The sequence below is a fragment of the Zerene cesonia genome, chromosome 5, assembly GCF_012273895.1.
Source record: "Zerene cesonia ecotype Mississippi chromosome 5, Zerene_cesonia_1.1, whole genome shotgun sequence".
Taxonomy (NCBI): Eukaryota; Metazoa; Arthropoda; class Insecta; order Lepidoptera; family Pieridae; genus Zerene; species Zerene cesonia.
In genome coordinates, this window is record NC_052106.1 from 2068673 (window position 1) to 2080156 (window position 11484).

At 31.3% G+C, this 11484-nt stretch overlaps 2 protein-coding genes across 4 annotated transcripts in view; one reads left to right on the top strand and one right to left on the bottom strand.

Moving 5' to 3' along the window:
- Nucleotides 1-2390, top strand: part of LOC119839865 — a 6883-nt gene extending 4493 nt beyond the window's left edge. For both annotated transcript variants that reach the window (XM_038366282.1, XM_038366283.1), the window contains exons 2-3: nucleotides 671-878; nucleotides 1799-2390. In XM_038366282.1, the coding sequence (XP_038222210.1) occupies nucleotides 671-878; nucleotides 1799-2007 (417 nt within the window). In that variant the 3' untranslated portion in view covers nucleotides 2008-2390. The remainder of the gene's footprint in view (nucleotides 1-670; nucleotides 879-1798) is intronic.
- Nucleotides 2391-7586: 5196 nt separating this feature from the next.
- The window catches only part of LOC119840290, a 9213-nt gene continuing 5315 nt past the window's right edge, over nucleotides 7587-11484 (bottom strand). The window contains exons 5-11 of one of the 2 annotated variants that reach the window (XM_038366839.1): nucleotides 11075-11237; nucleotides 10487-10622; nucleotides 10106-10190; nucleotides 9850-9938; nucleotides 9408-9527; nucleotides 8895-9015; nucleotides 7587-8620 (exon numbers count right to left, since the gene is read on the bottom strand). In XM_038366839.1, the coding sequence (XP_038222767.1) occupies nucleotides 8428-8620; nucleotides 8895-9015; nucleotides 9408-9527; nucleotides 9850-9938; nucleotides 10106-10190; nucleotides 10487-10622; nucleotides 11075-11237 (907 nt within the window). In that variant the 3' untranslated portion in view covers nucleotides 7587-8427. Of the gene's footprint in view, nucleotides 8621-8894; nucleotides 9016-9407; nucleotides 9528-9849; nucleotides 9942-10105; nucleotides 10191-10486; nucleotides 10623-11074; nucleotides 11238-11484 lie in introns of both variants that reach the window. The other variant, XM_038366838.1, reaches the window with a different exon arrangement.

The following is an 11484-nucleotide window of genomic DNA, read 5'->3' on the forward strand; positions in this document are numbered from 1 at the left end:
TGACAGATTCGAAATTCAAATGTAATATTTTTTTATAATTAAGTGTAACAGTATTTATGGCCAGACTAAGTATTCATTGTATCCAAACATAATTTTTGTCCAAAAATAGTAAAGCTGGTAACACCACGATAACTCATAAGTAATTTTACAATGTAGCGATAACTAGTTAGTTATCGCTAAGAAATATTACACTATACATGCAAACAACAAATTGTTTCAAAATTAACTTACTTACTGCCGAGTTCCAGAAAAGTAGATAGCTATTCGATAGAGCACGGTTTTGCCATAAAACGTTCATTTAAATAAATAACTAAAATTATGTCTATGAAGTAAACTAACATTACTATCATAAAACAACGATAAAAATGTTTAATGAGTAATATTAATGCTACTTTTGCATTACCATTTAAACATATATAAAGCCGTTGTATTAAGTACATACTCAAATCATTAGGAAACAATTTTTTACTAAACTTAAAACGAGTTCGGTAGCTTTCAAGCTCCAACTAAGCATAATGAGATCGCAGCATGTGTGAAATATATTTCAACGTCGCAATCATATTCTATGACTACATTTTTTACACTAAAATTATATGTTCATGTTACTTGCATATCTATATTATATGTACTTATAGAGATAATTGAAAATTAAACAAACATTTACTTACAGCATCTACTAATCATAATGGCAATATTGGGGGCGGCATCAGCCCTGCCCTCATACATCGCAGTACCAGCAGATCAAATAGCATTCGTGGACCTAACAGCGCTGCGAGCGAGGCGGGTCCCAAGACAGACCCTGGAGCCTCCAGCTCTTCCACAGGCTCTATACAATGATGACTATCAACCAATACCATTGGAACAATACAATCAGCCGAGTGAGTTATTTATTTATATTATTGTGGATTTTATTCCAAGCCTAGAAGCTATGTACCTACACTTAATTTTCAAGCGAACATCCTGTTGGAAGTGTTTGATTAGCAACTGAAATGATTTACTAGAGAGAGTATTTAATACAGACATGCATTTTTATTCGCAAGCAACAAACATTCTATATATAATAGCAATTTTACATCAACATACATCCATCACATAGAAGCAATGTTTATAATAATTAATATCATTGTAAACCACTTAATATTCGAACACGACCAACACATCAAACATTCACACGACGCTAAGGATTACGTTGCGTACAATACTCGATTGCCAAACTAGTACGATACTTATCCATCATTATCACGGGACCAAGTGAAAGTACTCCATACAAAGGATTGCTAGAAAGTTCTAGCACAGAGTAACGAGACGTAACTCGTTTTCCGCTCGATAACATTCAAAACTTTCATCTATTGTCCATATCTGATCTTTGTTATGTAAATGAAGGTTGCAGTTCCCTATTGGCACTGGTATTACGTATCTACTTTCGATTTAATTACGTCGTGTTGCGTTGACAACTTCTCATAATTATATCACAAGTCACGACTGACCTATCTATAATGTTATACTAATAAACATTTACGTAATATGTTATTATGTGCTTATGTACATTTTACCTTTGAGATATCATTTTACACTGTATCGATATACGTTTGGTCTGCACCATTATCAACTAATAGGTTATAAGATAGAGCATCAACAAAATAATACATTAAACATAACTTCATAATATTTTGATAGTTGCAGCAGTAGACAAGTAAAACACCACTTCGTATTGCGATAAGGACTTTCTTAAATATCGAAATTAAATTTAAATATAAAGCATAAACGTCAGAAGTATAAACATTTAAAATTGTTACAGCCGTAGCACTGGCCCCGCCACCTTTACCAGAAGCACCTGCAAGGATTCAAGCACAAGATAACAGTCCAGCCGCCCTCGGCGCTATATCTCAATACGCAGAGAGACCCTCAGACTTCGGGGAATACGTAGACTTTGGGGCCCATACAGGAGATAACGGCGCGTTTGGGTGGTATGCCGACTATCCAATCAGCAACGGACAAAAGAATTAGGATAGAACACAGCATTTAAATCAATCTTGCCATCATGGCATGTTACCAAAGACCTATTCATGATGAGTGCTGTTAATTTATACTTTTAAGCAGAATTACCGCACATTTGTTTTAGACGGTTAATTCCGCTGTACACTCTTGGTATAAGAAATATTTTTTTTTTAATTATTAACTGAAATAAAAGTTCCTGAAGTATTTTTAGGTTTAAACAAAGTACACTGTGATATGCGCCTGGTAGTTCATTATTGTTTCTTCACACTATCATTAACACTTGCCTGTCTTCTTCTCACTATCAACGCTTGCTTTGAATTTCATTAATTTAAAATTAAAATTGCACATAATGGCACTATGTCTTCAGCTATCACTCACTTTTCCTTTTTTTTCTTGAACTTTTCATAAATCACTTATCTCACAAATAACGTTGAAAGATACAAGAAATTCATCACATTGCTGCACATTATATTATTATTTCAAAACTTCCTTTCACTTATCACTTCTTTTTCTTCCTTGCTTTGTTCTTCTTTCACCATAATTTGCTTTTCTTACCCTTTGGCCACTTCGCCATTAGTTCGATATGAGTTCAACCACTCTATTCTTTATTTATTTACTATTAGTTCTTTTATCTTAACTACAATCCTTAATTTTCTTTTTCATCTGTTTCTTCATAATAACATGACACTTTCATATGTGTACTCCGCAAAATACATTTTTATCACACACTATCATTTCTACAATGCTTTTAAAAACTACTGACTAAATATTTCTCACTTTTTGAAATTTTCCATACTTTTCCATCTTATTTCATTCCTATATCTGTCTGATCATTTATCTTATTGTCTTTTTTCCTTTACTTTTGTTCTATCATAAAATCTCTTATCTTTCTTCAAACTTTCTACTTCATTGTCTATTTATTGTTTTATCCTTATCTAAATTTCATTTGTATGAGATTCTTTTATCATCATACGATTACTATTTCAAAACTTGCTCATTTTTCATCATTTTCTTATTCATATATATTTTTTCTTGCTGTTCACGTTTAACGACATGACTTATAGCACCGTTAACTTATACATTTATTACAGTTTCTTCATTCTGTCATAATAACTTACCATTGCCATTCATAACTATTACCATTTTTTTTCCACTATCGTCTTCTCATTGCTACATCTTTTATTCCATCCAAATATCTTATGGATTTCCCATTTCCACTTCACTTTTCTTACTTTTGATATTAAAACTAATTGTTTTTTGTTTCTAATGAAATCTACATATACCTTGATATCAAATTTCACTATTTCTTATCTCAACCTTTCCATAACTTACGTCTCTTAACTATATTCTTATCATTTTCAATCTACATTTGACATACCTGTACATGACGAGGTTCAAACTCAAGTAAAAAACTTTTCTATAATCTTCTAGTCACATTATGCATTCTTTCTCTCTTGAAATCTACATTCTTCATTCTTGAAAAATATTCTTCTTCTTTATTCTTATTTTTGTTTATCGCCTTATTTAAGGTGTATTATTCAATTCTTACCATTTTTCTTATCCCTAATATTTATTTCTTACATTCTTTTCGCTATTTATTAACTCTTTTTTGTTTCACAAATAATTTTTTTCTATTTCTAGATAGGTATGTACTTCGATTTAATTTCTGCTTTTTTCAACTTTCTCATTTTCAATTCCTACCTATTGAACTCTCATATCATTATAGCTATCTTTATATTTTCACTTGTTATTTATGTCCACTATCTATACTCTTACTTTCACTCTATTTCTTTTTTTTCTACTTACCTATTCTTTCACACTATAAATTTTTTCCATTTCTTTTTCTTTATTTGACTCGAACTTTTACGAGAAAAAAATAAAATATCAAAATGTTATTATCTCGTTACTATATATTTCTCTATTCTTTATCATATCAACGATACTTCTCTTCTGTTTACTTTAAACATACTTTCATAATAAGTAACTTTTAATACATTATGAACTACAGCGGAAAACAGTTTCTTAAACTCTTCAATTCCTTTATTTCCATTCTATACATATTTTCATCCATACAAATGTAAACTCTATTCTATTTCCTTTAATCTACACAACTATACATGCATTCTTTCTCTTGATTTTCGTAAATATTTCACTAAATTCTTTTACTTCTCTTTACTACTTTTACTTAGCTCTCGAAACTCTATTAAGTAATAACATAATTTTCTTTCTCTCTTTCTAACTCTACTCATATTCTGATTCATGATTTTACTTCTTACATACATTCTTACATTAATAAATCATTGTGAGCTATTTTCTTCTTTCTCTTTTTTTTCTTCTCTTTCCTTCTTCTTCTACTTCTTGCTTATTTTCAAATGTCATGCTATTTTCCTAACTAGACTTCTTTCAGAATTATCAGGCGCTCTCTAGATCTATTTTAATAAACTCACAATGTTGTTCTTGTTTTTATTGTTATTAAATTTTGTTGTTACAGTATTTTCTGTTTTATTATACACCCCTTATTTATATTACCTGCTTTATATTTTAGGTAAGATGTACGATTGAAAATCATCATTACATTTAATCATTTATTATTATACGGTTAACATACAATTTCATACAATATTTAAAATAGATTTTTTTATTTAAATAACAGTTACAGAATAGGTGATAGTAAATCTAAAATACTACGTATTTATACTACACACACATGATATTTGGGTAACATAGCGTTATATAAAATTTATAACTAAAATGTAATAAATACTGAAATAATATAAATATCCATCACACTTTACATTAACAAGTTGTCGAATAATAAATACAAATGCAAGTCATAATGGTATTAGATTTAATGAATAACCGTGTGGTTCTTTCAAATAACAACCTAATGTATACTTAAGGCTTGCTCTGTAATGATAAGTATAAAATAATTTAATGGAAAATAATAAAATTTGACAAAATAATGGAATAAATAAATCATATTTTCTGTGTCACGTTTGATATTTGCATCAATATGAAGAAGACATTCAAAAGGACACCAACACAGTTTTTGTACATTTTTTTTATTTTATGTGGCACAACATTCAAGTCCGGAACTGAGTATCAAAACATTACTGGTAAAGTGACTTCTAAATAATCATCAAACTGACTTTCAGAAAATATCACAATTTTGCTATATGAACAAAATAAAATTAAAAAAAGTTATTGTATTAGACCTAGAAAAAAGATCATTCATAATATAGCTTTCAAAATCTCTTAATTTTCACTGTATCTTATAAAAGATGGACAAGGCGATGGGGTAAAATATAATGCTATTAATATGCAGAAGTCTTACCCTATAAGTTATATGAAGCCAAATTTGGCACGATCATAAGTACCCTAGATTTATTTCTAGTACATCGAAGAATAATGTGGAAACATATAGAAAATCCGAATTACGTATCGTAAACAATGCAAGGATAGCATGCCGCATTCTAATACAATAAACATTTTAATTAGTAGTGAATAACTCATATAAATACCATAACTCTTTACCCAAATAGTAAGAATAAGAAATTACTACAATAGCAATGACTATGGTATCGTCCAGTCCAGTGTGGGAAAAAGACAGCTATAAAGATCGTCTAGTGCCATCACTTTTCCACACTGGAATTAGTACTGTTTTCAGATGTGACGATGTTTGCACTAAAACTTATAAATACTTATAACTAAACAAATTATACTTCCTTTCCTTGCTGGATTCATCACTATGTTACTCCATAAATCTAGACTAGACCTAGATAGTTGCAAGTATTCTATAGTTACGAGTTAGTTATTTTATAAACACTTTTTTTATCTACTAACATACACATTAACAAATAAATAAAAATTATACTGTTTTTAAACTTTGAGATATTTATTTGATACTTACAACTACCTCCCTTCATATCCATCTATAACGCGTAGCCTAATAAGACACAGTTAATCTGAAAAAATAACATTAAATACGCATTTGTTACACGAAAATTTATTAAAAACTACAAAATGACTAGGTTTTTAAAGCGTAAAGCATTGTAAAAAAAATATCTATTAATCACAAAAAGTAGTATAAATTGGACTGAAAATAACATTGCTTACAAAATCTTACTTTAACAGTATCAAATGTTCCAATAATACAATGAGTAGCAAAGAATATATTACAATATATTTTCAGAAAATATAAGGTATCTTTTAGGCTAAATGATATGATGACTTTGTGTCATGAATAAAGATTAAGGTAGTTAGAAAAAAATAGAAAGAGACAAGTATATCGTAAAAGAAGGAGATAAGAGATATTAAAGTTAGGGGATAACCCTAATGGAGAGGTAATTACGGGAAAATAATAAAGTTTTTTCAGCTTTGTTTCAAACTCTGTAAGAAAATATTTCACAACCACACACCTAGAACTCAGAGTGATTTGTGCATATATAAAGCTAATACATATGAGTTATTCTAAAAAAGGAGGTTCAAAATCTTATCTTTTTACAAACATCTATATCTGTCAACCTCTACACTGTTATTAACAGACAACCATAAGTGTGAAATTTCGAACAATTAAGAAAGTTTATATTGAAAGAAAATAAATATGTAAATACATAATTAGATATTGAGCAACACTACATATCACACAAATATAGAGTTCTTATGTTTACACTATTAATTTATCCACATTAAACATACTAATTATAATATTCATTACCGCTAGTATAAAGTACAGAAAGTTATTGTACACGTGATATATTGGATAAAATATACAAGAAACACACCAAGAACATCCATTTACACTCCATATTCAGGAAATACGAAGGAAAAAGATAGAAAATAGCGGGTAGGTAATCAAATCTTAGATTTCTTCAATAGAATTACAAAAACTTCTCAAAATCTACCATCATTCTAAACTTTATATAGTTTAAAATATAGTACAACGTCTTTAAAATAATTATTATTCTACCAATATGCAGCAAGCTTCAAAATTTCAAACTAAATAAATATACTATGAAATAAATTTACATTTTTCTAATATTAACAAAATGAATTTAATACCCACCACTTACCCGCATAAAAAAAATACCTCTCGGCATATATTTATACATAGAAATATGTATATAACTAGCCCATTTAAACATTGAACACGTATGCATTTAGTACATTCAATTAGAAACATTTATTTTATTTTATTTCTTATTCTTCCCTTAATCTTTCATCTAATTTGTATGTATTTATACATAACACATAAAAACATATGTATTTAATAAGGGACATATCTCTTTTAGCTCGCACATAGTTCATAAAAGAAATGGTAAGATTTTATCTTCCCTCTCAAAATATCGTTTCACATGTATGGCGGCGGTATGTTTTCATGCTGCGATATTATACTGGATATTTTCTCTTAGAGTAGCAAAATAGTATAAAAGAGTAATGTTATATAAAGAATAACATCCTACTAATATTATAAATGTTTGTAAGAATGTATATGTGTTTGTTGCTCTTTCACGCAAAAACTATTGAACCGATTGCAATGAAATTTAGTACGTAGACAGCTGGACAACTGGAATAACATATTATAGGCAACTTTTTATCCCAATATTCCTACGAGATACGGATTTACGCTGGTGAAACCGCGGGGTGCAGCCAGTATGAAATAATCAGAAAAAGATGTGATAATATTAGAAGCTAAAAAGTTTTAAATAGTGAATTTGTTCATTGATAGCAAAGCTCCTTTTTTGTTGTCCATAATTCTACAGAATTTCAATGACTTGAAATTGTGACCGCAGAAAAAAGTGCTGTCTTTATGAATCAAATTAGTTGAATATTTGAAAATAGTTTAGTTAAATATAAAATCTCCATTGCGGTTTTTGGTACCTTTAGAAAAAATTGCCTGTATGTATGTATGTAAATCAATGTGGAATTAATGTAAATTTTTACTTTAGTGTACAAAAAATATGTAATAACTGAAACATATAGGAAAATAATGTAATTATTAAAAGGAGATATTTTGCCCTTCACGCAATTTTCAACTACATACAAAAATGAAACTCATTAATTTTATCCAAACGCCTCCATATAGTGTATAAAACTTACATTAATACTTTTTATTAAAATATTTTCTTCATGTTAATCAATTCCTTAACTTATCACGAAGATTATCCTTAGGCCTTACTGCACTACGGTGAGCAAAAAATCCTTTCAGAAACCTCTAAATACATCAATTTTTAACAACTTACTATACATAGAACATTACAATTATTTACATTTAGATATTTGGGAATACTAATACTAGGTCACGATTAGTGACAATCAAATCCACGTCGCCTTTAGCGAGATAATTTCCAATCAACAGTTTTGACATCATATAACTTGTAGTTAATCTGAGTAGGCTCGAAAATGGTCCTTCGAGCCGGAAAAGTACGTTTAGTTCGCCCAGGCCATAACGACTTTGGAGAATGGTACGAACACTGCCGTATTTTGTGGTGGAGTGAGGAAATACCTCCGACCTTTGTAGGTGCCATCGTTCCGGGGAAGTCCCGGATATTCTGTGATAGAGAACTCGGCTCCTACCACAATGCCGCTGTTCGCTGCTGTGCCACCGGCTATGCCTACATACCTGCAATATACAAATTAAATTTAACGTAAAAGATGGTTTCTTAAATTACATTCACGTAAAAATAAGTGAACTATCGAACGAAATTATCGGAAATTTGATATGATACAAACTATTAATTATACAAAAATAATATAAAAATGCAACGGCATTATTGATGTAGCAGCGAGTTTAAAATTGATCGAAATAAAAAGAATAAATGCCTCGTTATTATTTAATTAATTTCAAAATTTGTATATATTGCATTAATTTATATATTTATTGTATGTATCTTTACCTTACTCTCCCTACAGCCAATCTGCCCTGAGGAGTAATCAGCTTGACCGCGTGCCCCAAACGCAATTGGCGCGCTTCAGCCGGGATGTATGGCTGTCCCGTTCTATCTAATGGCGTTTCCACTGCATGGAAAAATACAAACATATATTATAACTAAAAAATGTAATAACTATATATTCCTATAGTTAAAAGATAGGGTTTCTTGATCAACAGTGCAGACAGTTGAACCGAGCCAATCAGGCTTAACTAGTTCTATCGCCTGGTGCCTGAAAATTGTTTTTACCACCTTTTCCTTGTTGGAATTTTATTTTTTTTTTCACATTTTTAGGGTTCTATTTCCAAGGGACATTATACAAGATCTTACAAACGACGGGCACTTCCCGAGTATTTTTTTTTTTTTTTTAATTTCTTAAAACAGGTTTTTGCTCTATGCACTCAAATTGTACCAAACCGTTTAATTTTTTTGTTGATTTCTTGCGATTTTTTTTTTTGTAGCAAGCAAAACTGAACTCACAGTCGAGGGACGTAGAGCGCAAATTGTCGATGGAGCGGCGCAGGAACGCCTCCGAGTCGAGCAGCAGCGCGTCCGTGTCGTCGCGCCGCACGTCCGGCAGCGAGCCGCGCCACACGCTCTCTGTCATGTGTAAAACAATTATGTTAACTTTTATTTATAACCCGACGTTCTCAAAAGCAGGTTCTCAATTTGATTGTTTTAGTAACTCGATAAATTTGTGAGATGTCAACTGATTGGAATGATTCTCTTTGTGTTTGATAGAATATTATTGTCATTTGGTCCTATTTTTGAATATGGTCTGATAGAGATTCAAATAATTATAGACAAATTTTGTGACTATATATTATAAAAAAACTGTAATCTGACATCATATATCTATTTGCTTAAAAAAATATTCTAGATATCTTTATCTAGATCTTATGATTTACAAACGAGATCAAACCTCTCGACGGCTGCATGTAGCCGGTTTGAGTCCACTCCGAGCTTCTGTCTACACTCGCACTGGGCGAGCGATACGAACCGCGGGAACATCTGCTGACGAGATTTTTTAAACTGTTTAAATAATGAGAAATGTTTAAATAATTTCAAATAACAAATCAGAAAATATCATTTAACTTTTTACAGAAAAAAATGTAGTTAATTCCGTCTGAAACGTAACTAATAAGTCCTGAAAAAAAAATTAAATAAGTGAATCAAACCTGCTATCTTGTGAGGACTGCTGCCTCCGCAGAGTCCACAGCGGTTCCGCTGAACGAGACAACTCCGGCACCATGGAGGTGAAACCTAGTAAAAACAAATTACAATATAATATTTTTCAATCACATTTCATGATAAACTGTAAAGTATTTTCGATCAATCAATAAGTGAGAATCACTTGCACTTGAAAACTTTGCGCCAATTCCTTATAAGTAAACACTTAAATTTTATGAATGAACAAAATAAAATATTATAATAAAAACTTAAGTAATAAATATGTATATTATATTTTTTCATTAATGCGTCTTCACTAGAAAAATCTAACTACCGCCGAATGAACACACCTCCAATGAAAGTGATCTCTATTCCCTTACAATACGTACCAATATCGCTGAGCAGCACGCGCCTCGCCTCATCCGACCGGCGCTGCACGGGCGGCGTGTCGGGCACGGCCAGTCGGCGCGCGGCGCTCGCGCGGAGCGGCAGCGTCGGCGCCGCGCTCGACGGCGGCGGTGACATCTGTACGTGAATAATGAAATTTATCATGATCAAGCGAGATTCTTTATGCCATATAATAATTTTTCATAAAAAAGCTGTACCACTTTGATATTGCCTGTACTAGGCCAAATTTAAATGGTACCACATGGGGGGCACCAGCTTTCAAATAAAATCATATCGGTTCACCCAGTAAAAAGTTATGAGGTTAAGAACACAAAAAAAGCTTGAGTTAAAACTATTACTGTACTTTTAGTTAGATTTTTAAACTGTCATAATATAATTAATCAATATAATCTGTTGTTCATTATTTGTAATTTTAAAAATGGTTTTCAATGTGTCGTAAAATTCTTATTTGCAATAATGAATACTTGAAAATTTCTGTATTCAGTTAAATTATGATTTTAGGAAGGGTATGATATGATGAAAGTGCCATTATCGAAAAATAAATTTAATATTCAAGTTTTAACTCGAACCTTATAAGCAAGATATCCATCAGACGTCCACCTCGGTGGCAAAGCGGACATGTCTGTTTGTGCGGAACCCTCTCGTCGCGAACCATAGCTCTCGCGTAGTATTGGCCGGATCCGGCCAGACACAGGCTTTTGGCTACGGGACCCTAGACGAGGTGGTAGCGGCCTAGAATGAAAACCATATTTAGGACATAATCATATTAGACAGAAGTAAAAGCACAAAAAATCGGAAGATTAAGCTTTTCTCTAACAATAAATTGCTGTTAAACAAATTAACATCTAAAAAAATAAAATCGTTTAAAATACTAAACATCAGTATCAGATTGAAATAAAGGAATAGTCCAGTAGTTTTAGGTCGATTTAGGCCTGCATTTCGGAAACGTAGCCTACCTAGCTGAAAATTCGTATATACT